General features: G+C 27.3%; 1 protein-coding gene across 4 annotated transcripts in view; it reads right to left on the bottom strand.

Moving 5' to 3' along the window:
- The window catches only part of LOC101237079 (uncharacterized), an 83,943-nt gene that overhangs the window by 46,074 nt on the left and 10,001 nt on the right, over positions 1–27,868 (bottom strand). For 2 of the 4 annotated variants that reach the window (XM_065792931.1, XM_065792933.1), the window contains exons 4-6: positions 27,539–27,570; positions 25,989–26,027; positions 17,018–17,172 (exon numbers count right to left, since the gene is read on the bottom strand). In XM_065792931.1, coding sequence (XP_065649003.1) covers positions 17,018–17,172; positions 25,989–26,027; positions 27,539–27,570 — 226 coding nt within the window. The remainder of the gene's footprint in view (positions 1–17,017; positions 17,173–25,988; positions 26,028–27,538; positions 27,571–27,868) is intronic. The other 2 variants (XM_065792932.1, XM_065792934.1) reach the window with 1 other exon arrangement.

The following is a 27,868-nucleotide window of genomic DNA, read 5'->3' as shown; positions in this document are numbered from 1 at the left end:
TTCTGCTTAAATATCCATAAAATAAACCTTTATCCAATGAATAAGCTTTTAAACTCATTTTGTCTCTACCATTCTTTCAGCTGCTCCGTTAGATTGAGGGTGGTAAGGTGGAGTCTTATAAGGTAAGCAACCTATTTTCTTCAGCCACTGGTATAAAGTGGTATCATGAAATTCTGCAGCATTATCTGACACCAAAACTTCTGAAACTCCATGTCTCAAAAAAAAACTTTCAGAAGCCATCCAGAAAAAGAATCTACTAGAATTAAAACCAGTTCAACGCCCTGTACATAGGCATGATTTATATGCACTTTGCATCAAGGTTTATTTTAATTTGGACATGTATGTATCCTCACTTTTTTTACCTTAACCTTTGCACATTTTTTAGTTTTTCACATATTCTTCAACATTTTGACAATAGCCAGGCCACCAAGCTTCCAACTTTAATCTACACCGAGTTTGCATTGTGCCACAATTTATGTCATCATGGACTGATTTGATGAACATCCTTCTCATTGTTTTAGGAGGTACAATAAGATCACCATTATATACTACTAGATAAGATCTTTCTGCCACAGAGCACCTGCTCCAATTATTATTGCTAATTCTGGTTTTGATATTCATCAATACTCTATGATTTTCTGTTTCTTTTATTACACAGATCAACACAAAAAATCTTTTTTTCTGGTGCCAAGCAAACAATTTGTTTTTTGTCTGGGTCTCAAAAAAGCGTCTTTTCATAGAGATCCATCAGGAGGAACCCTGTAGAGCAACTTTTGCTGTATCATTTCATTGAGTTTAACTATCACTTGTGGTCTTATGTGAATAGGAAGATTCAATAGGTCGAGATTCAAAATTAGTTAGATTTATGCCATTTTTTAACAGTATATTTGCTTTGTAATTATGTAATGCTCACGAACAATAGTTTCTATACTATTAACTAATTTTGTTGCATTAATACTTAATACATCCATGCCAATGAAACCATGATTTTTTGGCACAGTCTGCTAGTGCAGTCAATTGGTGCAAACGTTGTGCTATTTAGAGTAAAAGCATGAAACTTGGTGGGCATGTTGATAAGGATAAAACATTCATTTAAGACTCAGACCCACTTTCAAATGACCAAAGATGGTCTAAATAGAAACTAGCACCTGTCTATAGCAATAAAATTTTATTTTTTAAAAAGCTAATAGTTTATACACCAATTGAAAGCTCAATAAAAATGAAGCATAAAATATAAAAACACTATATAAAAAAAAATTAACTGATAACAAGTTAGAGGGCTAAACGCTATATATCCTGGGGGTAAAATAGATATAAAGTATTGCGTGCAAAAATAAATTAGAGTTATTTTTTTTTTTAAATGACAATGTACAAAGTTTTTAAAGATTTTTATTTATTTGAAATATAAAATAAGTTTATATTTTTATTTTTTCTAATAAAAAAACACTTTGATAAGGCAATCAAGCCTATAGTACTTTCCCCCTTTAATTACTTAAAAACTGGAAAATTTCTTAATTACACATTTGGAATACAAAAGGAAAATTTCCTTTTTAATATAATTGATCTATCAATTTCATGGGGCTCGTGGTAGGTGACTTGCATGATTTTTTTTCCTTTAATTTGTCACAAAATTCTTTTGTGAACATATAAAATTCCGAATTCACAATAGTTCGAAAGTTGTTTGTCAAAATCAACAAAAAACCAAGATTCAAAAAAGACAAAAATCTCGAGAAAATCCCATAGGTATATGTAGACATAATGATTCATACAAAAACTTGATAAACTTTATAAACTTGGGATATCAATATCTTAAAACTGGGTTATGGAATTATCAACGCAAATGGGTAATAGAGTTTTGAACTACTTTGCAGAAAATAAATTGGTTTGTCCACCACGTTTGAATCCTAAAGTTTTCACAACTGCTGCTTTAGATAATATAGACCACAATCCAAGTTCCACAACAGCTTAAGACTCTTTTCAAGGAACAGGAATATCATTATTTCAGCATTGAAAATCAGAGAAAATTGTATCAGATCTTGAAATTGCTACTTTAAAGTTTTCTGAAGGAAAAAAACAGTTTTTAAACATTTCTGATTCACACACTGAGATCAAACATACAATGGATGTGATTAAGATAGCTGTTGATTTTTTAAGTAAAGGTCAAACACCTGTCATTACTTTTGACCATTCAACTGGAAAAAACAAATCCAGAAATTGCAAGACTATTTCAGAATGGCTTGTTTGTTGTAAACAAAATAAAGAAAAAGTTTTCTTCAATAAGGACCATTCACATAAGCAAAATAAAAATGTGTCAAAGGAGAAGGAGATTTTTATTTATTACAATATCAATAAAATGTCCATTTAAGAAGCTTATTTGAAAATATGAAATTGATTGAAGTTGTTTTGGTAATAATCTTTTCTTATTTCTAATCTTTTCTTATTTCTAACATCCATGCATTGAAAACGCATGGAAAATAATAAAGTTTCATGCATCAAAAATAAAAAATTTCAAACTTTATTAAGGTGCAATCAGATTGACGGAAGATTCCCAAGAACTACTTTGCTGGATGATTTGTGGACCTGAGTTAGCTCGATGCGTAAATGAATTTGAATCAAATTTACCATACGCAGAAAACGATGATATTGTGGAAAAAAGTTTCAAACATCATGAGCAAAATAAAAGTCATCAAAATCGATTTGCTTCTCAAGTTACAAATTTAGTTGATATAATTTCAAACATGGGTAACCCATTTAAAGAAGAAAGCCTAGATCTTCTGGTGCTTGATACCCATGATTTCAAAAACAAAGAAGAGGTAAATACGGGTAATTCAATTGAGAATTTCAAAGAAACAATATTCAACCAATTTTTCCAAACCAGAATAAAGGAGTTTAAGGAGTTTTCAATCCAATAAAACGAAATAAGCTACCACTTTTTAGTTACATCAATACAAAAAGGAAGTTGAAAGATCAATTGCAAATATCTGTGCTCAAAAAGAACTGCCAATTGTTTTCACAACTACACATTTCCTGCCAGATGGCACATTCCCTTCGAGATGGCAACCATGCATACATGAAGAAGCAGACACTCGTATATTTCTTCACACATATGATGTTGCTATAAATAGTGGACTCAAAAAAGCCATGATCAGAACTGTTGGTACTGATGTAGTTGTCATTGGTAAAAATATTATTTGTACATTTCATGTCATGAAAATAATTTTTATTAAAAATCACATAATCATAGTTTTCTAATTTTAGGTTTAGGACTTTTTCATAAGCTACATTTAAAAGAATTATGGATATGGTTTAGTACAGGCAAAAACCAACGCTTTATTTCACAGCACTATCTCATAAAATGCCATGGTCCAAAACAGAAATTTTTACCTCTATTTCACACAATAACAGGTTGCGATCAAGTTTTATTTTTTGCTGGAAAAAGGAAAAAACTTTCCTGGAAAACTTTAGGGAAAATTTGAAGATCTCACTGACGCCTCGCAATCCATTTCCAATTGTCCCTCAAAGGAAGATATCAGTATTTTCTACTTAATTGAAAGATTTTTTGTGCTAATTATGACCCTACAAGTTCTTAGAGTAATGTAAATGAATGCAGAAAAGATTTACTTTCAAAAAAAAGGACATTTACCAGACGCTATACCCCCTATGCAAGACATTTTGCAACTGCATATCTATAGAGCTGTTTACCAGGCTTCATATTACTGGGCACAATCATTGTATAAGAATCCATTATTGCCTAATCATATGAGTGAGGTTGGATTATGGAAGACAATATTTACGAAATTGTTTGAATGACAATTACAGAAGATTCCAAAACTGTGCAGTGAACTTATATGATGTGGCTGCAAAATAGAGAAAGGTTGTAGAGGTCTTTGTAAATATGTAAAAGCATTACTTCCATGTATCGCACCTTGCAAATGTGGCGGTGATTGTGAGCATTAAATTCATAATTTACTAAATGTTTCGAATATAACAGGTTTTGAAAGTTTATTCAAAATTTTAGGGGATAACTTTTGATCTATAACATTGTTTTTAACTATTTATTAAATATTAAAATTATATATTTTAGTATTATCAATAAAAAAAATTTTTTTAATTTTTAGTAAGGTTAAACTATGTCATAAAAACATTTAATTATAATTGAAAAATAGAATTTGGTACAAAATTATTATTATGCCTTTACCCCCTGACTTTTAGGTTTTTAAAGCCCTTCCTCTCATGGCCTATTTATTTTTAATATATTGTGTTTTTGTATTTTTTGCTTCATTTTTAATGAGCTTTGGATTGATGCGTAAATGACTTTTTTTAAGATTTTTATTTCTTTTCTCTAGGGACATGATTCAGTTACCATGGAGGCAGGTGGAGCTATTTTTGAAGTGGGTTTGAGTCTCAAAATGATTATTTCAATATAATCAACATGTAGGCCAAGTTTCATGCTTTTACCCCAAAGAGCACAAAAACATATAAACTTTGTCACCAATTGATTGCACTATGCAACAATAACTTGTACAATATTCATTTTTTATTAAGTTTCCAAAGTTGCCTCAAAAAGTTCCGGAGGGGACATTTTTGTAATTTAGATTTAGACATTAGTTTTCAAAATTTTTTTAGTTATGATTGTGACTTGACTTCTGGTATCAACTTACATTTATATATTGTAATCATTTATTTTTACATAAATCTCTGAGTTTGTATCATTCATGTTAATGAACACTATATACACTAGCATCATCGTTCTCTATTTCCTCTACTTTTCTTTTATACTTAATGTTTGCTTTGCATGTTTCTCCGCGCAGCAGCCTTGTTCGTCAACGTTTGTGTTTCATAGTTATAAAGTTAAGAGAGGGTTGTAGATACAACTTAAGTAGCCTCCTCGACTAGAGTGCCCTATATGGCCTTGGGGAGGCAAATTAAAGTAAAAAAAAAATTTTTTAAATAGTTCAATTTTCCACATTTTTACAACTTTTCCTAAATGCTATGCACTTCCTAGGTAGGTGTTGAAGCCCACATTATTTGTATTTAATTGTTTTTTCTTTATTTTTATCAATGTAATTAACCGAAGGGAGATCTATGCTATATTCAATGTTGCTTTGTATACTAAAAATGTGATAGTGGTGTAGTGGTAGAGCGCTCGCTTCATAAGCATGTGGTTACGAACTTGATCCCCACCACATCTCTGGTAGTACCGCACTCAATTTGTTTCTCCATGCAGCGGCTTTGTTTGTCAAGGTTCATGTTTCGGAGTTATAGAGTTAAGAGAGGGTTATAACCACATTAGTAGCCTCTTCGTCAATCAATTCGTTCATCAATCAATATCATTTGAAATAAATCATCTTCCGCTCTTTAGCCATCTTTTCCCAACTTTTCGAAGTTTCAAAAATGAACATCATATTTTCTAATTCTTCAAGGGAAATCTTTTCAACTGCTTCAACCTCTGCTTTTGCCAGAATCTGTTATCTGTTATCTTGTAGCTACCATTTATCTTATCTTTGAATTTCTTTGATCGTGCGGAAGCTAAAAAGCATCTAATCCACACCTCTGCATTGTTCGGATCATCTAAAGTCAAATTGGATCCTACTCGTAGCCCCATTGTTGCATCGTTAATAAAACAAGACTAATAGAAAAATAACAATATATAACATCTTTTATATGAAAATCATCTTTATATATTCATTATATACAATCACCACGAATATATAAAAATGTTCCTCTGCAAATAACAAAGTTTTACGGCTTTACACTAAATATGTATAATAATAATTCAATTTAATATTAATATTCAAATAAATAATGGGATAAATTTTATCTAAAAAGATTAAATGTAATATAGATATAGATAAATGTTATATTACTATTATGCTATTAAACTGTACTTAACTTTCATTAAAATTAACTTTCAGTACATTAAAAAATCGAATGAAACATCGAATATCTTCTACAAAAAAGGTAGATTACTAAAACCCTTTTATATAAATTATGGGATACAGTTTAAGTCCAGCTAAAGTATTGTATATGCAGTGAAATTAGAAAAATGCCATTTAAGAAAGGGATGTCTAAACCCATAGTTGGAAAAAAAATGTTTGTAAAGATTGGACTATGGACTAAGACTTTAGTTTTTGCCACACCTAAAATTTTGACAAAGAAAGGATTACAACAGTTTAAGTGGCTCAATACATAATTGCTGAAAAACAATGAATATCTGCAGTCACCAGTGAATCACTATCACATAATCACTAGTGAATCACCACAGACAGTCATCAGTTACCACATAGTCATCAGTAAATCACCACAGACAGTCACAAGTCAATCACTGACTATATTCAATGCACTAAATAGTGAAGGTTGGGTACTGATGAGCACCTATTATATTTTTTATGGATTTATTTAAAGTAAGCATTTCTAAAAAAAGGACCTGCAGGTTGCGTCAGTAAAGTAGTAAACCAGATGAAAACCAGATGAAAACAAGGTGTGGTTTAGCCACATATAGTCGCTTGTGGATAAAGGTGAAAACTTTTTTGCAAAAAAAAATTAAAAAAAATAAATAATACTGCATCTAATTCTTTTTTACACACCTCAGTAATAATAGAACTATTTTTTTTTGTTTTAAGGACTTTTATTAGTGCTAGATATAGAAATCAAACAATTTTACAATTAACCATTATTTCAAAACTTTCTTTGTTCATTGTCAATACTTTTTTACTTCATCAAAATGTATAATTTTGAAAAGTAAAATGTAATTTAATGTTTAATTTTTCATTTAATGAATAGAATAACACTGCATTGCAAAAAATTTTACAGCAGTTTTGAACTATTTTAATCTGTTAACAAAAATACTAATAAAAAATTGCATATATAGAAAAAAATCTTTAATATGCCTTACATGAAATTATATAAACATATTTTCATGTAAGGTATATTAAAGGTATTATTTAGTGTATTATTTAGTAATGATACTAATTAAATTTGATGATTTGTTTTTGAATTAAGTATAACTAAAAAATAAAAATTAAACATTTATGTAAATGCCAACATATAGATACAGCGATGCAATCAAGTATTAAAAAAGAAGGCAAAAAATGTTGGTCATATGAATGTCAGTTATAGGAGGCCCCTTTATCATTTTAAATCTTCAATTTTTTTTTAGCTCAAAATCAGCTTCCAACTAATGGATTACTTCTAAGACATTATCAATACTTAATTAGTAGTAAATCAAAACAATTCAAAAATATTTATGATAACTTTTCTTGTCTTTTGGGATCAAATTGAGAATTGTCTTTTCTCAGAAAAATACTGAATATCTGAGAGTCCTGTGGTTTTAAAAACTATATTATTGGAGAGAATAAAGATTATCAAAATTTGTGAAAATTCTCAAAAAATGGGTTGATCAATGATCAAGGCAAAGTTAGGAAAAAAGACATAAAGAAAAGTTAAAGAATCATTAAAACAATCATGGAGACTTTTTTTGACATTGGAAAACTCAACATTGCTTATACAACTCAGTCATAATATGCCAAGAAACAAAAATAGTAAAGAAGAAGATTTAGTATTTTTGGAAGATCAGAAAAATGCTAGAAAACAGTTTATAAGCTGGAATATATAGATGAAGAACTTAAAGCAAAGATTGAACGTAGACAAGAGAGATACCGTAGGTATACAGATTTCAAGAAAAAAATGTCAATAAAGGCCAATGGAGATGCTCAATACCATAATGACAATTACTTAGATTTAGAAGAACCCACAATTAAAAATGCTGATGGAAATTATTAAATGAGATAATTAAACGAGATAAAATCAATATCTGAATCAGGTAATTTTTAGCATGAAAAAACAAAAATGCAATGTATATTGTTAGAATAAACTGTGAATGTTTTTTTTTATTTTCATTTTTTGTTAATATTATTATATTGTAGATCTTTTAAATCTGGCATTGATGGTAGGTAACACAAGTTATAATTCTGATGAGGAAGCAATTATCAATAAAAAACATCAAATAATGCTTTAAAAAAAAAAAAAAGGTATGCCACTCATGCTTTGATTCAATTTAATCCTTGATTTGATTTAATCCTCTTCATTGAAGAAATTACTCGAGGTGGCCTAATCGCAGTTACAACTCCTCTCAGTCTAAGGACCAGTTTAAGCTGTTGAAATCAAACAATGTTTATCATGAACAATCTAGGAGTAAATATAAATAAAATTAAGATAAATAGAGTTCAGCTAAAAAACTTTCATCAACCAGTTGCCTGTAATAAAGCTACAAAGCAGATAATAAAGCTACAAAGCAGATAATAAAGCTACAAAGCAGATAATAAAGCTACAAAGCAGATAATAAAGCTACAAAGCAGATAATAAAGCTACAAAGCAGATAATAAAGCTACAAAGCAGATAATAAAGCTACAAAGCAGATAATAAAGCTACAAAGCAGATAATAAAGCTACAAAGCAGATAATAAAGCTACAAAGCAGATAATAAAGCTACAAAGCAGATAATAAAGCTACAAAGCAGATAATAAAGCTACAAAGCAGATAATAAAGCTACAAAGCAGATAATAAAGCTACAAAGCAGATAATAAAGCTACAAAGCAGATAATAAAGCTACAAAGCAGATAATAAAGCTACAAAGCAGATAATAAAGCTACAAAGCAGATAATAAAGATACAAAGCAGATAATAAAGCTACAAAGCAGATAATAAAGCTACAAAGCAGATAATAAAGCTACAAAGCAGATAATAAAGATACAAAGCAGATAATAAAGATACAAGGCAGATAATAAAGATACAAAGCAGATAATAAAGATACAAGGCAGATAATAAAGATACAAAGCAGATAATAAAGATACAAAGCAGATAATAAAGATACAAGGCAGATAATAAAGATACAAAGCAGATAATAAAGATACAAGGCAGATGCATTATACTTTGCTTTGAATTGACATGTTAAAAACTACTTCAATCAAGACCAGTAGATTCTAGTTTCAAGAATTTGTTTAATCATTTTGCTGGACATTTAGTATTGTCTTCAATTCATTCAAAGTAGCAAAATCATTCAGAGCGTGACATACCGTTTTTTTAAATAAATGTTGATATTCGTTTCTTTATTCATTGACGAATTTCTAATTTAAGAGGTATGTCTGGGAGGAGGGAGGGGCTACATACCCAATAGGGTGAGCATGTGCCCTCTTCCCTCACTTTTTTTTTAAAAGCCCTTTTCTTTGATATTTTTTCTATTAAGAAAACTTCTAGAGGACTTTTTTTTAGAAATAGATGGTTGTGCACCTCCACTTTGATCCAGTGCCATCGTCCATGAATAAGCCAGTTTTTTTTTCAATTCTTTAAATTTTTATTTTTTGTTATTTAAATAATTTTTTATCAAATTATAAGGGAGTTTTATTTTCAAATAACTTTTATTCTAGTTAATAAAATATATAATAATTAGATATATCAAAGATGCCTATTGAATTTTATCAATTTTTTATTAATTCAAAACAATTTTTCATGCATTTGCAAAGTGCGCGCAAATTAATGATAACTAATATACAATATGACTATAAATTGTTATCCATTAATACAAAATAGTAAATTCTTCTTAATTTAGTTGGTTAAATTTATTTAATTATAAAAAAAACTTGAAGAAATTTAAATGAAAGAGAACTAAAAATAAAATAAAAGTTGTTTTGACATTTCTTTTTTTAAAACATTTAATAATAATATAGTAATAAGTATTTAATAAGTTATTATTTTAAGTTATTATTAAATACTTAATATGATATTATATTTATAATATTAAGTATTTAATAATAAAATATCATATTATTGGTTTATGTTAAACGCACAGTAAAAAATGAAAACTATAATAAACATAATAGTTCTATATATTGTATTAAATTATATATATTTCTGCAAAACTTAGAAAAATTTTTCAAAACTTTAAAAAGGGCAAACATTACTTTAATTTAACGATAATAAAAAAATTAAAAAAAAAAAACGCAAGTTTTTAAAGCATGGTTTCTTTAAAAGTAATTGCAATTGCATTCAGTTTAACTAAAATTTCCCATGCTTTTGTAGACATGTAAAAACCATGCTAAAACATAATTACTTTCTTTAGTTGCGTACTTAATTATTAAACTTAAAAGTAATGCTGAAGAAGAAGCTATTAGCATTGTTTCTTTAAAGTCGTTGAAAATGCGTTTTAATTATTAGTAACTAGTTTTTTATAATAAATGTTTTTTTTTATAATAAATAAAAAACTATCAATCGCATAATTATTTGGAAAAAAAATTGCTGAAATTATGCGTTCATTTTCAAAAATTTTAGGCGAACGCCAATGTTTGCTTAAGTAAAAGTAAGGAAATGCGATGTCTTTCTGTCTTTTTTAAACAAAAGTTCGCACATTCGTTGATTTGTCGTGTCCTTTCATTAAAGAGAAATGGGATATTGATGCAGGAACTTCACTTTTAAACAGTTTAAAATCTCACTCCTGATATTTTTCATCTATAGCAGTAGTGGTGGATCTTGCTGATTATGACCTTGAAATTCAAATACAGTCTGACATTTTGAAGGCCTTGTTGGAGCACAAAGTTCCCACATTAGTAAGTAAAACAATTAAAGAGAAACCACTTCCTGTTTTAGTAGATGAAAATACTAAGCTCTGTAAACTTGTTACCTGTGAAAGCTGGTTTCTTTTTGTCGTTTTAGACTTAGTAAAGGAAACAGAGATTTCGTTGGAAGCATGCCAGAATATAGAAGGTTTAGACTAGATACCCTTGTACAATTTTTTTATGTGTGACAATGAGGTGTTTTTATCAAACATCTTAGTGTCACAAATGATTGTGCTAAAACATTGGACTTATACTAAAAATTGTGAACTCTGAGGATCAAAATGTTTTGCTGATTGTTGGAGAAAATCGAAAATAGATTTCAAATAATATTTATCAGAAAGATCTTGTTAATTTGAAATAAATATTGTTATTTGAAAGGCAAACATGAATCATTTGTCAAACCTATTTGTTAATTATCTCATATAGAAGTTAATAATACTAACAATATAAAACAGTAATTATAAAAACTAACATATGCTTCTGTGCATTTGCCAATAAATATTAACAATTGTTAGTATTTATTGGCAAAAAATGATGACTATTCAAATTATTGAAAAAATACATCTACCTGCTCCAATAATCCTAATAAGCCAAAATTTTCAATACAAGCTAGTATATAGATAAAGAACAGGTATTTACACAGTGTATTTGCACTTTTTGAAAAAAGTTAAAAAAGTGCAAAAAAATTGTCACCCTATTGTGAATATATCAATGAAGAACCTGATTTTTTTTTAGTTTTAGACAACCAGGAGTTACATTTGACATGCCAATTTTATCGATGCAACAATAGACAATGTAGTTCATTTGCCAAATTTACCATCACATACCACATAAACTTATAGATGCTTTAGTGTCTATGAACCATTCAAATGCCAGTATAATCATTAAGTAGATTCTTGGGTCATGAACAATCCAGGAAGGACACTGCATATTTAACCTGGTTAAACTTTCAAAAGAAGCATAGAGTATAGTTTGAACTATTTTTAATATAATTGTTATATTTGCAATAAAAAAAGCTATTAAAATTATATACATATACATACTTTTGTCTAAGATGGATAAAATATTTGGTAAGACTTATAATCACATATCAAATAAATGATGAGCCAGCAATAAACTCCAGAATTTAAAGAAATAAATGCACAGCATTTATCAACCACATTCAACAAAACACCGTAACAACCTACAGCTGCTATAGATTTTCATATATATTTATAGACAACAGTTGCTATAGACTTTTGATGCCTTCTGCTATCTTCAACTGCCTCTGTGGATAAATTCAAAAGTTAGAGATAATCCTATTTTTTAATTGATGTCATTTGTTCTCTAGTTTAGATTTTTCATCACACATATTATATTGTCATTTTATTTTTTAATTATTATTAAAACTCTTAATTTTATTTTTATTTTGTTGTTATTTTTATTTAAATCTTATATATATTATATTTTATTGTTATTTTTATTTTAAATCTTATATATATTATATTTTATTGCTATTTTTTAATTTGATTATTTAAAACTCTTTAATTACATTTTTACTGCTGTTTATCTTAAAGCTAATTAAACTAACATTCTATTCAATCAAAGTTGGTAAGCCATATAAGTCACTCATCTGAAGTTTTTTATTTAAAATTTTTTTACTTATTGCCGACAACATTTTACTTATTGCCAACATTTAAGTTTTTTCCAACAATGTTACAAAGTTATAAAACATTTGTTTATGGCAATTTTAGAATATAAATTTATTCAACAACTTTTCAATAAAATTTATTTAATGCTAAAAATTATATATATATATATATATATATATATATATATATATATATATATATATATATATATATATATATATATATATATATATATATATATATATACACACACTTTTTTCTTAACTTTTATTCTATGGACTATATGTCTTTTACAATTGCTGGTTAATAGAAGTGTTTTTAATATAAGATACAAGTTGTTAAATAAGTTATTGTAAATACAAAATAAAAGATCTTAAAAAATTTAAATGTTTAGTCTTTCTTTTTTTCTACTTTTTTCTCTTACATAAAAGTCAGTATAGTTATTTATTCTGTTTATATTGACATCAAACTTATGTTGTTGATAATTGCATGTGCTATAATTAAGTTGATGTTGTTTAGTAAAAATAGGTTAATAACTTCTTGTTGGTTATTGCTCTTGCTATTGCTATTGGTCTTGTTGATATTGTTATTGCTATGCTTATCAATTATATTGCTGAAAAAAGACTTAAATGACTTTGTTGGACACTTAAACATTTAAAATGTTTTTATTTCTAGTATTGATGTTATCAAGGTTAATAAAATCAAATTGTTTGAATAAGTTCATCAGTTTCTTGTAATAAATTATTTTATTGCATAGTTTTAGTGCTCTGCATAAAAATCGATTATGAAAACTTTGTAGGTTGTATACTTTAAGTTTTTGATTGATTTAAAATATATCTTTGTTTTAAATATTAACTTTGAGTAGTAAAAATAAAATTATATATTATGCATTACTAAGGCTTTGTATTTTTTTTTTCGTGTAGTAAATTATCCATTGCTAAGGCTTTGTATTTCTTTTTTCGTGTAGTAAATTATGCATTGCTAAGGCTTTGTATTTCTTTCGTGTAGTAAATTATGCATTGCTAAGGCTTTGTATTTCTTTCGTGTAGTAAATTATGCATTGCTAAGGCTTTGTATTTCTTTCGTGTAAATTATAAGATTTGAGCAGTAATCAAAGTTAGGTCGTATGTTTTGAAAAATTGCAAACAAACTTTTAAGGCTAGACTAAATATTTTAAGTATTGAGAATAACTTTGTTATTAGATTTTATATTGTTTATATTTACTTGTTATAAGTGTTGCGTCATCTGCAAATAATGCTGATTCAAATAATGTCAGATATTCAGGTAGATCATTGATGAAAATCAAAAAAAAAATGGTCCTAAAATGGAACCCTGTGGTATACCAATATTAAGTTGTTCTTCATTAGAGCATGCATCTTTAACTTTTTTAAATATTTTTTTATTATGCAAATAGTTGCTTATTAAGTTCAAAGCATCAGTTGAAAAACCATAATGCTTTAGTTTCAAAACCAGTTATTTGGAATCTATCAAGTCGAAAGCTTTTCTGAAACTGATAAATATTGATAATGTAAATAGTTTTTAAGAGTTGCTTAGCTTTACTTTAGAGATAAGAACATGTAACGCAGTTTCACATGAATGATTGTACTTTTAACGATTTCAAACATTTTTGTAGTGGAGATACCATAGTAATACTTGGATAACTATTTATATCATGAATTTTAACTTTTTGTTTATGAAGTGGCATAATACTACTTTTAAATTCATTTGGAATAATTTCTGATTCTAGACATTAGTTGAATATGGTCATTAATGGACAAATTATTGAATCATATGACTTTTTAATAATTTTTGTTGGAATATCTGAATTTTTAGAATTTTTTCAAAATATAATAACAGCTGTTAATAAAGTTTTTGGAATCATTATCCAATCGGAATTAGATTTTACAGTAGCGTAAATAAAAATTCTGCCCCCCCCCCCTTGCAGGAAAGAAAAAAAAAGTCCTGGTAAACTCTGCAGGGTTCCTTTAGCTTCAGGGTTCCCCCAACCTTGCATTGGTGTGCTCTTCTCTTCTTAAGCCACTATATAAATATGTATATATATATATATATATATATATATATATATATATATATATATATATATATATATATATATATAAAGTTGAAAAAAAAGTAAGTGTTTCAAAAAGTATAAAAACTGTTCTTTAAAAAGTTACTAGAAAAATGTTTAAAAAGTTTTTATAAAAATCTAATGCTATTGAATATAAATTATTTTTTAAATTTATGATATAAAAAAATATATATATAAAAGTAAAAAATATTTTTAGTACCATAAGTTATTATTTTAAACAATCATTTAAGCTTTTTGGAAAAATTATATATTCAAAAGCAATTTATGCAATTAAAATAAATCAAATTATCAAACTTATTTAAAGTTTATTGTTTTCTTTTCTAATTTTCTCTCTACCATTTCACACAAAGAAGAGATACAATATAAATATAATTAAGTCTAAAAAGATTACTTAGAAAAAAAATAGTTGAAGAAAATTATAAAATATAAGAATATCTTATGCACCTGGTTAAAATTATAATTCACATTTTTAAAAAAAGTAAATAAAAAGAACTTTATGTATCTATAAAATTTCACTTTTTACTTTTGCAGTAGCCTTAATTGAGTTGGCGAGTTAAACCAACTTAAACAATTGTAAGAATTCAATGAACTTTTTATTATTGTTATCAAGTCTTCAGCTCTCAATATGACAACAACCTAAATTCCTAATATTGCGAAAACGTTGTATAAATTTATTCCTGGTTATCACCCTAAAATGCTCTTGTTTTGTCACAAAGAAGACCTTGATTACTGATCTCTACATTAAAGTTCTAAAGCCCTAAAATTCTCTTGTTTTGTTACAAAGAAGACCTTGATTACTGATCACTACAGTAAAGAAAAGTCTCCTGTCATTTATAAAAAACTAAAATATCTCTTTTAATGCTGTGAAGGTTCTTCAGTGGTGCAATAATAATAATGTGGAAATTGTTCCTAAAGATGTGAATCCTCCCAACTGTTCAGAAGAGCACAAAATTTAAGATTTTGTAACAACAGTAAAAGGAATGCTTCATAAGACAGGTGGAGTGGCAACAAATAAAAATTTTTTTTAGATAGAGTGGGTTAATGTGACCAATAATGTGACAGAAGAAAAAATCTGCAATATGCATCAACCAATTTAAGGATTTTCTCTCACAAAGCAACCCATCCAGTAACTAAAAATTAAGTTGAAAAGTTATTTATTGTACATATACTTAATTTGAAGTTTGAAATTCTTGGCGCAAACATAAACTTTTTGTATGTTCATAATGGTGTCAAATGAATGATTTTATGGTTTTAGAGAAATCTGTCTTAATCCTAAAAACCCAATAATCTATAAAAACTATGCTATTTTTTTTTTTTTTTAAAACAGCATAATTGCATTTCTACTTTATTTTTCTTTAAAATAAAAAGTACATTAGAAGCACAACTTTCAAATTCAATGAACTTGCAAAAAAGATGTTATCAAAAGGTATCAAACAAAACTTTGTTAAATAACGTGGAATATAGTAGATTTTCAAGTAAAAAAAAATTCCTGCAACTTTGGAACAAAATTCCATTTGAAGTTTGCCCAACTTAAAATTAAAAAAAAAAAAATTTTAATATAAATTTTTTTCTATTTATAATATTTCAACAAAAAAAGAATTACTTTAAACAAAAAATAAAATACAAATAACATATATCATATTTCTAAGGTTTGTGTGAGTAAAAAAATAAAGCTTGTAAGCAAAGTTATATTGAGTTGAACTGAATTACCAAATATTTTGGAAAGATTTATTAAACACAGATTTTTTTTAACGCAGTAACTAGTGAAATCTTACGTTTGAAATATTATATAGGATTAAAATCCTTTTTGCTTTAAACTGTGAAATGAAAGAGAGTAACCATACAAACTATTAATAAAACAGAATAACTACAGTGAGTAAAAGAAGTTAAGAAAATTGCAGAAGCACATAAAAATTCAAAAAACTCTATATATCTAACTTTTGTTTCTTTAAACTAAAAAAACTGCTTAAAAATTAGTTTTACTTTTACATAATCAGAGTAAAATTTTCAAAGTTTTGTATATTATAGCTTTTTTATTAAATACAATATAAAATATGAAAACTTAAATTTTGGCTCAAATACAATAATTTACAATAAATTATAATCTATATAAAATATATTTTAAATAATGTTTAAAAATTTTAAACATTATTTAAAATTATCATTAAGAATCTTATAAAATCTATGATTATGAAACATTTTAGTACTAGCAAAATTTATATATTTATAAATACAAAACTCATTGACAGAAATCAAATTCATTTGAGTAGATGATTATGTAAAATTATTATATGATTATGGAAAGTAATTATATGATTATGTAAAGTATTATGCAGGAAAATAATAAGAATTGGAACAAAAATTTTAACAAAGAAAATAAAAATATAATATGTGCTTTTAGAAGAATCATAAGGAAAATGTCTCCATCTGCAACTATTAGACTCCATCTGCAAACTATTAGAGACTCTATCTGCAAACTATTAGAGACTCCATCTGCAAACTATTAGAGACTCCATCTGCAAACTATTAGAGAATTTTTCTGAAGCAGAAATCAAAATCAAAAAGGAAAACATATATAAAGCAAAACAAAAAAAACAAAAAAACAAAATTTTTTAAATTAATTTAAAAAAAATAGGATGCTTAATAAAACTTTTTGAAATTAAACTTTTGAAAATATTTAAATCACCATAACAAATTTTTTTCTTACACCAGCATTGGAAATGTTTTTTTCTGAATCATTTAAAGTTAAAAGTGATCTTTCTAATAAAAATTGATATTTTCTTTTTTCAACATTGTTTAAAGTGACCCAATTTGATTCTTTTGTCATATTTTTGAGGTGTGCTGCATAAAAACAAACAAAAGTATTTCAATAAACTGAAAAAAAAACACAAAATCAAATATATTTATTGAAAAACATAAAAACACAAAATTAAATAGATTTTAATAAATTGAAAAAAGACTTAAAAACACGAAATGATTTTAGGATGATTTTACTGCACTTTTTTAGTTTTCAATTCAAAACATTATTAAGTCTTTAATTCAAATTATTTTTTAACTCATACTATATAGGAAGTTGAATTGAGATAGAAACTACTAAAAGTGAACTTAAAACCGCTCAGTGTAACATCAGTGTTACATCAGAACAAATGTCTAAAGCAGCGAATTAAAACCTTAATCACAGTGAGAAATTAAGAGACATAGTTGTTTATTAAAGTTCAATGAAATTGTAGGAAGATTTTCAAGGATACATTCATATTAAAATTATTACAATCTCTTTTTCGTTATAATAATATAATTTGTTATAAAAACTTATTTTAAATACACTAAATTTTTAGATTTCATTTAGCACCAATTTTCCAAAAGTTTTTCTAAACCTTTCATTGTGTAAGCTCATTATGTCACATACTTAGCTTTTACTTCTGTAAATATTTTTTAACAGTAATCAAAACTTATGTGAACTTTTAAGAGTGTAAATTTTAATAATGATATTTAGGTATAGACTAACTATTGTCTATATAATATATTATAATATATAGAGACAATAACTATTTCACTACAAGACAATTAATAGAGTAATATGAAATACTTACTTAATTGTAAGCGTTTAAAAAGTGAATTATTATTCTAATTGTGCAAATACAACACTATATATAAATATTGATTAAAAGTTGTTTAAAGTATTTAAAACATTTAATAACTACTAAAATTAAAATTACTAAAATATATTATTTAATGTTTAAAATACATTAAACAATTTTCAATAAATATTTACTACTAGTCTCTAATTGCTACTTAAAAGTTTACTAAAATATTATATAAAACAATTTTTCATAGCGTTATAAAAGTATGTTCATCGCAAAACAAACATCTTTTATAAAGAGATACTATTTTAAATCAACTCCTCATCTTTGGATATTAAAGAAATAAAGCCAAACACAATAAAAAAAAAAAGATGAAAAAAAAGTTTACACCGCTAATATGACAAGGCAAAGGCTAGGAGAAGCCAACTCCTACTTAACACAACCCCTGACTTGGGGCTCTTGGTTGAGTCTACAAATGGTGTCTCGATAATAATACTCATCTTAGACAGATGTTAATTGCATCTGGCTTTTGTCTTGTAGAAGGCCTCCGAGGCAAAGACTTAAGGGGTAAACAGATTCTATCTGTTGACCAGCCTTGCACCTCTTCTTCATCTATTAGGCTGGTACAGATGTATTTTTGATACATTGTTTCCAGTTTAGGACGTTGAATGCTGGACTTTCTTAACTCAATGCATGGGTTTTGCTTGTGTCTCTGTTTTTATGATTAGGCAACTCATTCTATTATTTCCTAATGAGGGTACAGCTCTAAAACCCAGTTTTATGGTTCTGGACCGGTTGGTAGTTAGGTTTCCCGAATTCTGTAATAGCTCTTAGAGAGGCTGATTCCATCAACAGCTGAAAAATATCAAAGTATTAACAGCGCCATGTTGCGCATGGATGATGTCCTTGTTCATACTTTTGGTGTGCATTGTCAAGGCCACATTTGGAGTCCTTTGTTACAGCTTAAGGTTTACTAATAGTAGTGAGGCAACTGCTTGGGCTATTAAACAGTGTACTGAGTACTGTCTCTGCTTTGAGTCAAGTTCTTAAATTTAAAAATGAATAAAGTATCAAAAACCATAAAACACAAAAACCATCGCCATTACCAAGTTCTCTAAACCTATCCTTCACTAATATTCGTGGTCTCCGAAGTAACTTTTCTTCTGTTAACTCTTATCTCTTGCAAAGTTCGCCACACCTACTTGCTCTTTATAAGACTAATTTGAGTTCAGCTGTCTTATCTTGTGAACTTGGTGTTGATGGTTATCTTCCTTTAATTCGTAATGACTCCAATAGTCACATGCTTGGCCTGGGCATTTACATTCGTAAGAATTCACCCATTTGTTGGGAAACTACATTTGAATCCACAGACTACTCTTTTATGTGCTCTCCACTCTATTATCTTTCTCAATTCCTAACTCAAATAATCAACTTTCCAATTCGCTTTCAAGCTTTCTTAACAACCCAAATAATTGACCTTCTCTACTCGACTTATTTATCAAGTTTCTGATCCTAGTCAGCACTCAGTCTCTTCATATTCACCCTTAGTTGCTACTGATCAAGGTTTGATCACTCTAAAGCTATTATCTCATTCTTCTTCATTATCTGAATCCCCCTATCATTGTACCTCTTACAATTAACTTGATGCTGACTGGGACTCTTTCCGTGATTTTCTTCGTGATGGCCCTTGGGTAGAAATCTTTTGTCTTCCTGCTGACAAATGTGCTTTCTCACATAACTTTATGAATTCAGGCTAGCATGGAATCGTTTAATTCTTCTTGGCGATTCCAGGTCAAGCCTCACTCTTCTCCATGGTTTTCCTCACATTGTGTTGCTACAATTTCTAATCAAAACCGTTACTTCCATATCTATCAGCAAAACAATTCTCCAGAAAATAGACATGTGTTTATTACTGATAGGAACCATTGTAAAAAGGTTTTGTCTAATACCAAAGCCTGCTATTCTCAGGTTATGAAATCTCGTGTTTTATCACAAAATCGTCTAATTTTTGTGATAAAACACGAGATTTCATAACCTGAGAATAGTAGAATATATATATTTATTTATATACATATAAACACATATTTATTTATATGTATATATATATGTACATATATATATATATATATATATATATATATATATATATATATATATATATATATATATATATATATATATATATATATATATATATATATATATTTATATGTATATATATATATGTGTGTATATATATATATTTATATATATTTATATGTATATATATTTATATGTGTATATATATATATATATATATATATATTTATATATATATATATATATATATATATATATATATATATATATATATATATATATACGAAATATTAGTAACAGTTTGCTTTTTTACAAAAACTGCAATTATCTACGGATTTTAAAAGAATAAATTTGTTTCTACTCTTACATTCTATAAGATTTAAATTTCAATAATAGTTTTCTACATTATTTTTATGAAGTTGTGACAAATAATTGTGGCAATTTTTAGCATTAATAAGCTACAATATGCAAAAACCTGCAAAATGTGCCTTTTTGCATATTCTATGAAAAACTGTTATTTGCGCAATAAAGCATGTAATAAATAAAATTTTTGTGAGCTATTTTGTGTTTTTATGACTCTGACTTTTTAAAATTAATTTCTAACCAAAAATAATGAAATTTGGGTGCATAAAAAGCTTAAGATATATAAAATTAAATTTCTTTATAAATATCTGCTATATTGAAACATTACACCACTCACAAAAAAAAAAGCAAATTTATTTAATGTTTCTGTGATGACAGTAGGCAGAATAAAAGAATAAAAGGTAAACTTGATAAATACCTATACGAAGTGCCAGAAGTGGATAAAATGGGAAAACATGCATCACTACACCGAGAGATGAATAAGCAATTTGTAATATTTGTGTTGAAAATCAAAGAAAAAATACAAAAGCAATTACTAAAGACATACAAAAGACCAGAATCAAGATTCCTAACAGAACTACAAGACATTACATAGCAGAACTGGGATTTAAATGCTGCACACCCACAAAGAAACCTGAACTTACTCCAATAATGAATGTCTTACTTGAGCTAAATAATATCTATATATCTACTAATGTGATAATATATATTAGCTTCGGTGATAACTTGTCGACCTCAATCTTTTAGAGGTCGGCAAAAAAAAATTGATAAAAAGGTCTTACCATTAAACATAGAAATGAAGGCAGCAATTTTTTGCCAACCTCAATCACATTTAGGTCGGCAGTTAAGTCAGCACTGTCAAATGCTGACCCTAATTCCGAAGGTTGTGTGTGTGTGTGTGTGTATATATATATATTATATATATATATATATATATATATATATATATATATATATATATATATATATATATATATATATATATATATATATATATATATATATATATATATATATATATATATATATATATATATACATATATAAGTGTAAAAATACATATAAAAATCTAAATTTCTTCGCCAGTTTGTTTCTCATTCAACAGATTAATCAGAAAGCTTCCTGATGAACCTGCTGAAGACAAAACAGACTGTAGAAGATATTTAGAAAAGTGTTTTTACTAATTTGTTTTTGCTCTGTTTAATAAAAACATTGAGCATGCTATTTGTAGAAAACACTAACCTTAATTAAATATATAAATATAAACATAAATATAAATATGTAGACATATACATATACATACATATATATATATATATATATATATATATATATATATATATATATATATATATATATATATATATATATATATATATATACAGTATCGAACAAAACGAGTGCAACTAAATAATGCTAACTTAGTTTCTTTATATAAAAGTGCTGCATTTTTTCAATTTAGAGAAATAACTATGTAACTGTTTAGAGACAAAGTTCTTTAAGTTTTATTCATCAGCAAGTTCATTATTTTTACACGAAAATTAATAAATTAATCAAAAGTATTAAAAAAAGTTGATTTCCTTCTGGACAAAACAAGTGCAACTCGACAAAATGTTGACCAAGCTGTATTTCGCTATCAATATTTCGTGGCGAATCCATTGTTGTCGATCACAGCCTTGCATCTTCGAGGCATAAATTCGATCAGGTGATCAATGAAACTTTGTGGAATCGCTGCCCAGGCCTTTTGGATTTGTTCAAACAGTTGATCCTTATTACGAACACCTTCATGATTAATTCTGCTGTTGACGATCTCCCACAGGTTCTCGATAGGGTTGAGATTCGGAGATTGAGGCAGCCAATCTATCACCGATAGGTGGTTGTCTTGAAACCACTGCTTGACTACTTTTGCAGTGTGTTTCGGATCGTTGTCTTGCTGAAAAAGCCATTTTATTGGCATATTCCATTCAGCATGAGGTAACATAACATCTTTCAGGATATTTTTATACATGAAACGGTCCATTATTCCATCGTTTCAATGTGTTGGACCTAGACCTTTAGCAGAAAAACACCCCTAGACCATTACATTGCCTCTACCATGCTTCATGGTCTTATGGCAGTAACGTAAATCGAGGCACTTTCCGGCCGGTCGACGTACACAGCAAATGCCATGTACAGGACAGTTCGCTATTTCTGCACATTCCAGTCAATATGAGATGTAGCAAACAGGAGTCTTTTCTTCTGGTTTTTTTAGTGAAATCAGGGGTTTCTTTGCAGGGCGTCGAGAAAACAATTCGGCTTCAACAGCACTTTGTCTGATTGTTTGGTCCGATACAGGCAGCTCTAATTGCTTTTGTATCTCGACTGATGATATCCAGGGATCCTTCTTGACGGATCTGACGATCATAGAATCCTCTCTAGAAGTGGTGGAACGCGGTCTTCCACCTTTGTTATCTGCTGCCAACTTCCCCGTCGAACGATATTTAGAACATAGTCTTGATACGGTCCATTTTTTCACGCGATATTTATCATAAATACTTTTTTGTGACATTCCACTTACGTAATTGCCAATATTTTTCTTTCTTAGTTCCAATCCAAGACTGTCAGGTGCCAATTTTGCACTTGAAGTCATAAAAATAATTTAAAAAAATAATCACGCTTCTCAAGGCTTACCGCGTTACATTTACCTTGTGATGATACAATAATGCTTTGTGGAACACAACATCTTGGTTGGATGTGGACTGTATTGATGTAATGAAACACTTGTTGTATTTCACTTCTTGTATTGATGTTCTTCGATAAAACACTTTGATAAAACTCACTTCGATAAACTGTCTTGATAATACTGACTGATTGACTTCCATATACTGACTGAACTACATGTCGATTTACATGTCTCTTATATACTAAAATAAACCTGTGTAAACCTGTTCTGGAAGATTCTAGATGCTTCTTTCGATGCTTCTGGATGCGTCTGGATGCTTCTGAATGTTTCTGGATATTTCTGGATGCTACTGGATGCTTCCAGATGCTTCTTCTGGAAACTTCTGGAAGCTTCTGCATGCTTCTGGAAACTTCTGGATCCTTCTTTTAATCATTAAAAACTTGCGTGACATTGACACTGACCAGACTTAAGAAAATGAAACAAACAAAAAAAGTTGCACTTGATTGTCCGCTGCAAAATTGCACTTGTCAATGAAATTCTGCCTGTGTGCTGTCACCTGTCAGCTGATTGCTCATGTCATGGCATGCTATGACTCCAGACTCCTGAACTGTTTGCTGTGGTAGTATAGTTCGTTTCATTTTTAAGACATGTAAAATTAGGAACACTTTTTAGCATTGTTCGATGTTGGTTGCAAATGTTTTTTCCAATACTGTATATATATATATATATATATATATATATATATATATATATATATATATATATATATATATATATATATATATATATGTATGTGTATGTATATATATATATATATATATATATATATATATATAATATATATATGTATACATACACATATATTTATATATATATATGTATACATGTATACATATACATATATTTATATATTTATATATATATATATATATATATATATATATATATATATATATATATATATATATATATATATATATATGTATGTTTGTATGTATATATATATATATATATATATATATATATATATATAAATATATATATATATATGTATGTATGTATGTATGTATATATATATATATATTTATATATAAATATATATATATATATATATTTATATATAAATATATATATATATATATATATATATATATATATATATATATATATATATATATATATATATATATATATATATATATTAGTGATGTACCGATTAATTGGCATTGAAATTGCCTTAATCTGCCACTTTTTGCACAATCAGGATTAGTTTTGGCATTAGCCTTTTTTACTTACCAATTTTCTAACTGATGACATTTTAATACTATTATCCTGCATTATGATAATAATTAAATAATAAATAAACTAAACTTTCGCATTATTTAAAATTTTTTGAGAAATTGTTTATATTGATTATGTTTACAGGCAAGTTTGTTCATTCTTAGGATGATGTTTATAAACTTTAATCTAACAACTGAATGTACTTATACTTTTATTACCATAATGTTGTTTTTAGAATAATTTAATTTTGTGTTGTTTTATTTTGTCATTCCTTCTATCTTCTGTTGAAAGTGAACAATTGTTTAGTTATGGAGGACAAATTTATTCTTTACGATGAAATAGGCTGGCTCTGGAAACAGGAGATAGTGCTTATGTTTTTACATTACAATATTTGGATATATAATTTTAACTATTAAAAATTGTTACAACTTCTATTGCTGCTTTTTTTTAAATTTTAAAGTTATTATTTTCTTGGTATTTGATTTTGAAGTCTTTTATTTTATTTTGATAAAATGTATTTTTCATGTTAAAAAAACTTCATGAAAATGTAATAATGTTTTTTATTGTTTTTATATAAAGAGTTAAAAACTCTAGTAAACTGATTATACTATCACCATTTTCTTTTTAAATTCAAATAAAAAGCGTCCCACTAAAATAGTGTTTATTTTTTGCAAGTTTTCTTTTCATAGTTAAAAAAACTAAAAAAAATGAACATTATTTTAATTGAGCTTTACAAATATCTTTAAAAATAAAGGTTTGGCTCTAATTTGGGTCAAAGTATTTGTTTACCAGTTTGATTCCATGAAAAAGTTTACACAATTTAAAATTGTATGGTTTTTTATTTTCAAAAATTTTAATAATTAATTAATCAATCGGTATAAGCAGCAGTCTTTTCCTATTCATCTCCATTGGTATCAGCCAATAATGTGCAATCGGTGCATCACTAATCACTAAAAATATTTGGTTTCATCATATTTGCATCCAAAACTATATATTTCTAAAAAGATAAATACATAGACATTATACATCTTTTTAAAAAATTATTAAAATATCATTGATGGTGGACATTATTATTATGTGACTTAGGCAAAAATTCAAAACAAAAATCAAACACTCTAAAAAAACTGTCAACTTATTTCTATTGCAGAGCTTTTAAGTTAGCTTATTATAGCTAATTTTGAAGCCAAACATAAAGTAATTCTTTAAAGCATAAAATCAAGTGGTTTTAAGTAATGGCTTTGCTAGAAAAACCCTTTATTTATTGATTTATTACTACAAGGTCATTAACAACCCGTTTTGGTGTGAAAGAGTTAATAGGATAAATTTTTTAATTCAAGTAAATTAAAAAAGTTGTCAAGAATCTCTCAAAGGACCTAGCTAAGGTCATTTCAAGACAAACCTTTAATACAGAAACAATTATATAATTCTATATCCTAAAAACTAGTGACAAATATTTGCTATTATTGAACAACAATTACAAAAGTTAAATGTGTAACACAATGAGCTTACAAAATGAATGTAAAAAAAAGGATTGGGAAAGAGTACCAATATCTTTCAATCCCTGAGGAGTTAGACACTAAAACTTAAAGTAGAATTTTTTTATGAATGTTGTAGTACCAAAAAACATAAAAATACAAATAACATAAATAAGGATTTTAACCAAATAACAATATCAAAATCAAAGTATTAACCAATCTTTTCTTCACTTCTCTCCAAAATGTTGAAACTCACTATAAATTGAAATAAATATTTTTAAAATCTTAATTCACTACAAATTAAAAAAAAGATTTTTAGCATTTACTCAGAAATCAATATTGCTAATTAAGGTTTTATAAAACTAAAAATAAAAATAAAAAATGAATAGTCTCCTCGACTGTTGTGACATATCAACAGATGGGAGGTGATTATATGTATAAGTTGATTTAAATCAGTGAATGATTCAGCCATATTACTGCAGATGGTGTGAAGTCTCCTAATAAACTTAATTTGTTTTTAATGTGCTAAAAACAAACTGTGCTACACTTTTACTCATTAATGTTGTTAGCAAACAGTGACTGTTTAGATCAGGCGTTATATTGGTGTTGGTGAGGAATAGAAGTGCTCTCATCAATGTCTAATTCAAACCTTGAATCAAACAGAGGATGTTAAATCAGTTAGATTCAGAATTTCTAAAGACAACTTTGTGCTTACTAAGGCTACCATTTAGGAGAAACACATTTATCCACTAGCAAATGTACTCATCCAAATTATACTCGTGAATTTCACAAAATTCATGAGTGAATTTCACAAAATTCATGAGTATATACTCGTGAATTTCACAAAATTCATGAGTATATACTCGTGAATTTCACAAAATTCATGAGTATATACTCGTGAATTTCACAAAATTCATGAGTATATACTCGTGAATTTCACAAAATTCATGAGTATATACTCGTGAATTTCACAAAATTCATGAGTATATACTCGTGAATTTCACAAAATTCATGAGTATATACTCGTGAATTTCACAAAATTCATGAGTATATACTCGTGAATTTCACAAAATTCATGAGTATATACTCGTGAATTTCACAAAATTCATGAGTATATACTCGTGAATTTCACAAAATTCATGAGTATATACTCATGAATTTCACAAAATTCATGAGTATATACTCGTGAATTTCACAAAATTCATGAGTATATACTCGTGAATTTTACAAAATTCATGAGTATATACTCGTGAATTTCACAAAATTCATGAGTATATACTCGTGAATTTCACAAAATTCATGAGTACATACTCGTGAGTATATACTGATGAATTTCACAAAATTCATGAGTATATACTCATGAACTTTGCAAAATTCATGAATATAATTTGGATGAGTACATTTGTTAGTGGATAATGATACTCATGAATTTCACAAAATTCACCAATATAATTTGGATAATTAAATTAATTTGGGCAATTAAACCTAGAAATAATTTGGGCAATAAAACTTGGAAAATGATGTTAAAGTTAACGTGGACAGCTCCTGTTAGTACAATGTCATACTAAATCTGCAGTAGCATATATATTGTTTTCATTCAACTACTGACCATTACTTAAAAAACTATAATAAACCTGTCTATATATTGCTTTGTCAATCACCAAATTTTTAATAGATGTTAATTATTATTACATAAAATAAAAAAAATTAAAAAAATTAAGTAAACTATTAGAGTAAAATTATTTTGATAAAGTTTTATCACTTACTATTAAGATCACTTGGTGCACTTTTCTTTAATCTAAAAAATTATTTATAAAAAGTATTATAAACACACATAAAACAAAAGTATTTTAAACATAAAATAGAACTTTGGAACAGGTTTTTTTTGCTCGGTGATCTATACTCTAGGCCTTGCCAATGTGCAAACATCCTATATGACAGGGAGTTTTGCTGTTTTAAACTACGCTTAACTATATAGTTGCCATTTTTAGTGATGTTGAAATATGAGTTAAAAATAACTTCAGCAGCTCTTTTTAAAATAGAATTATGAAACTGCAATGTTTTGGTTTTACCTTTTGTATTTTGCATTTATTTAT

This window comes from Hydra vulgaris, chromosome 03, assembly GCF_038396675.1.
Source record: "Hydra vulgaris chromosome 03, alternate assembly HydraT2T_AEP".
Lineage (NCBI taxonomy): Eukaryota > Metazoa > Cnidaria > Hydrozoa > Anthoathecata > Hydridae > Hydra > Hydra vulgaris.
This window is presented reverse-complemented; position numbering and strand designations above follow the sequence as displayed.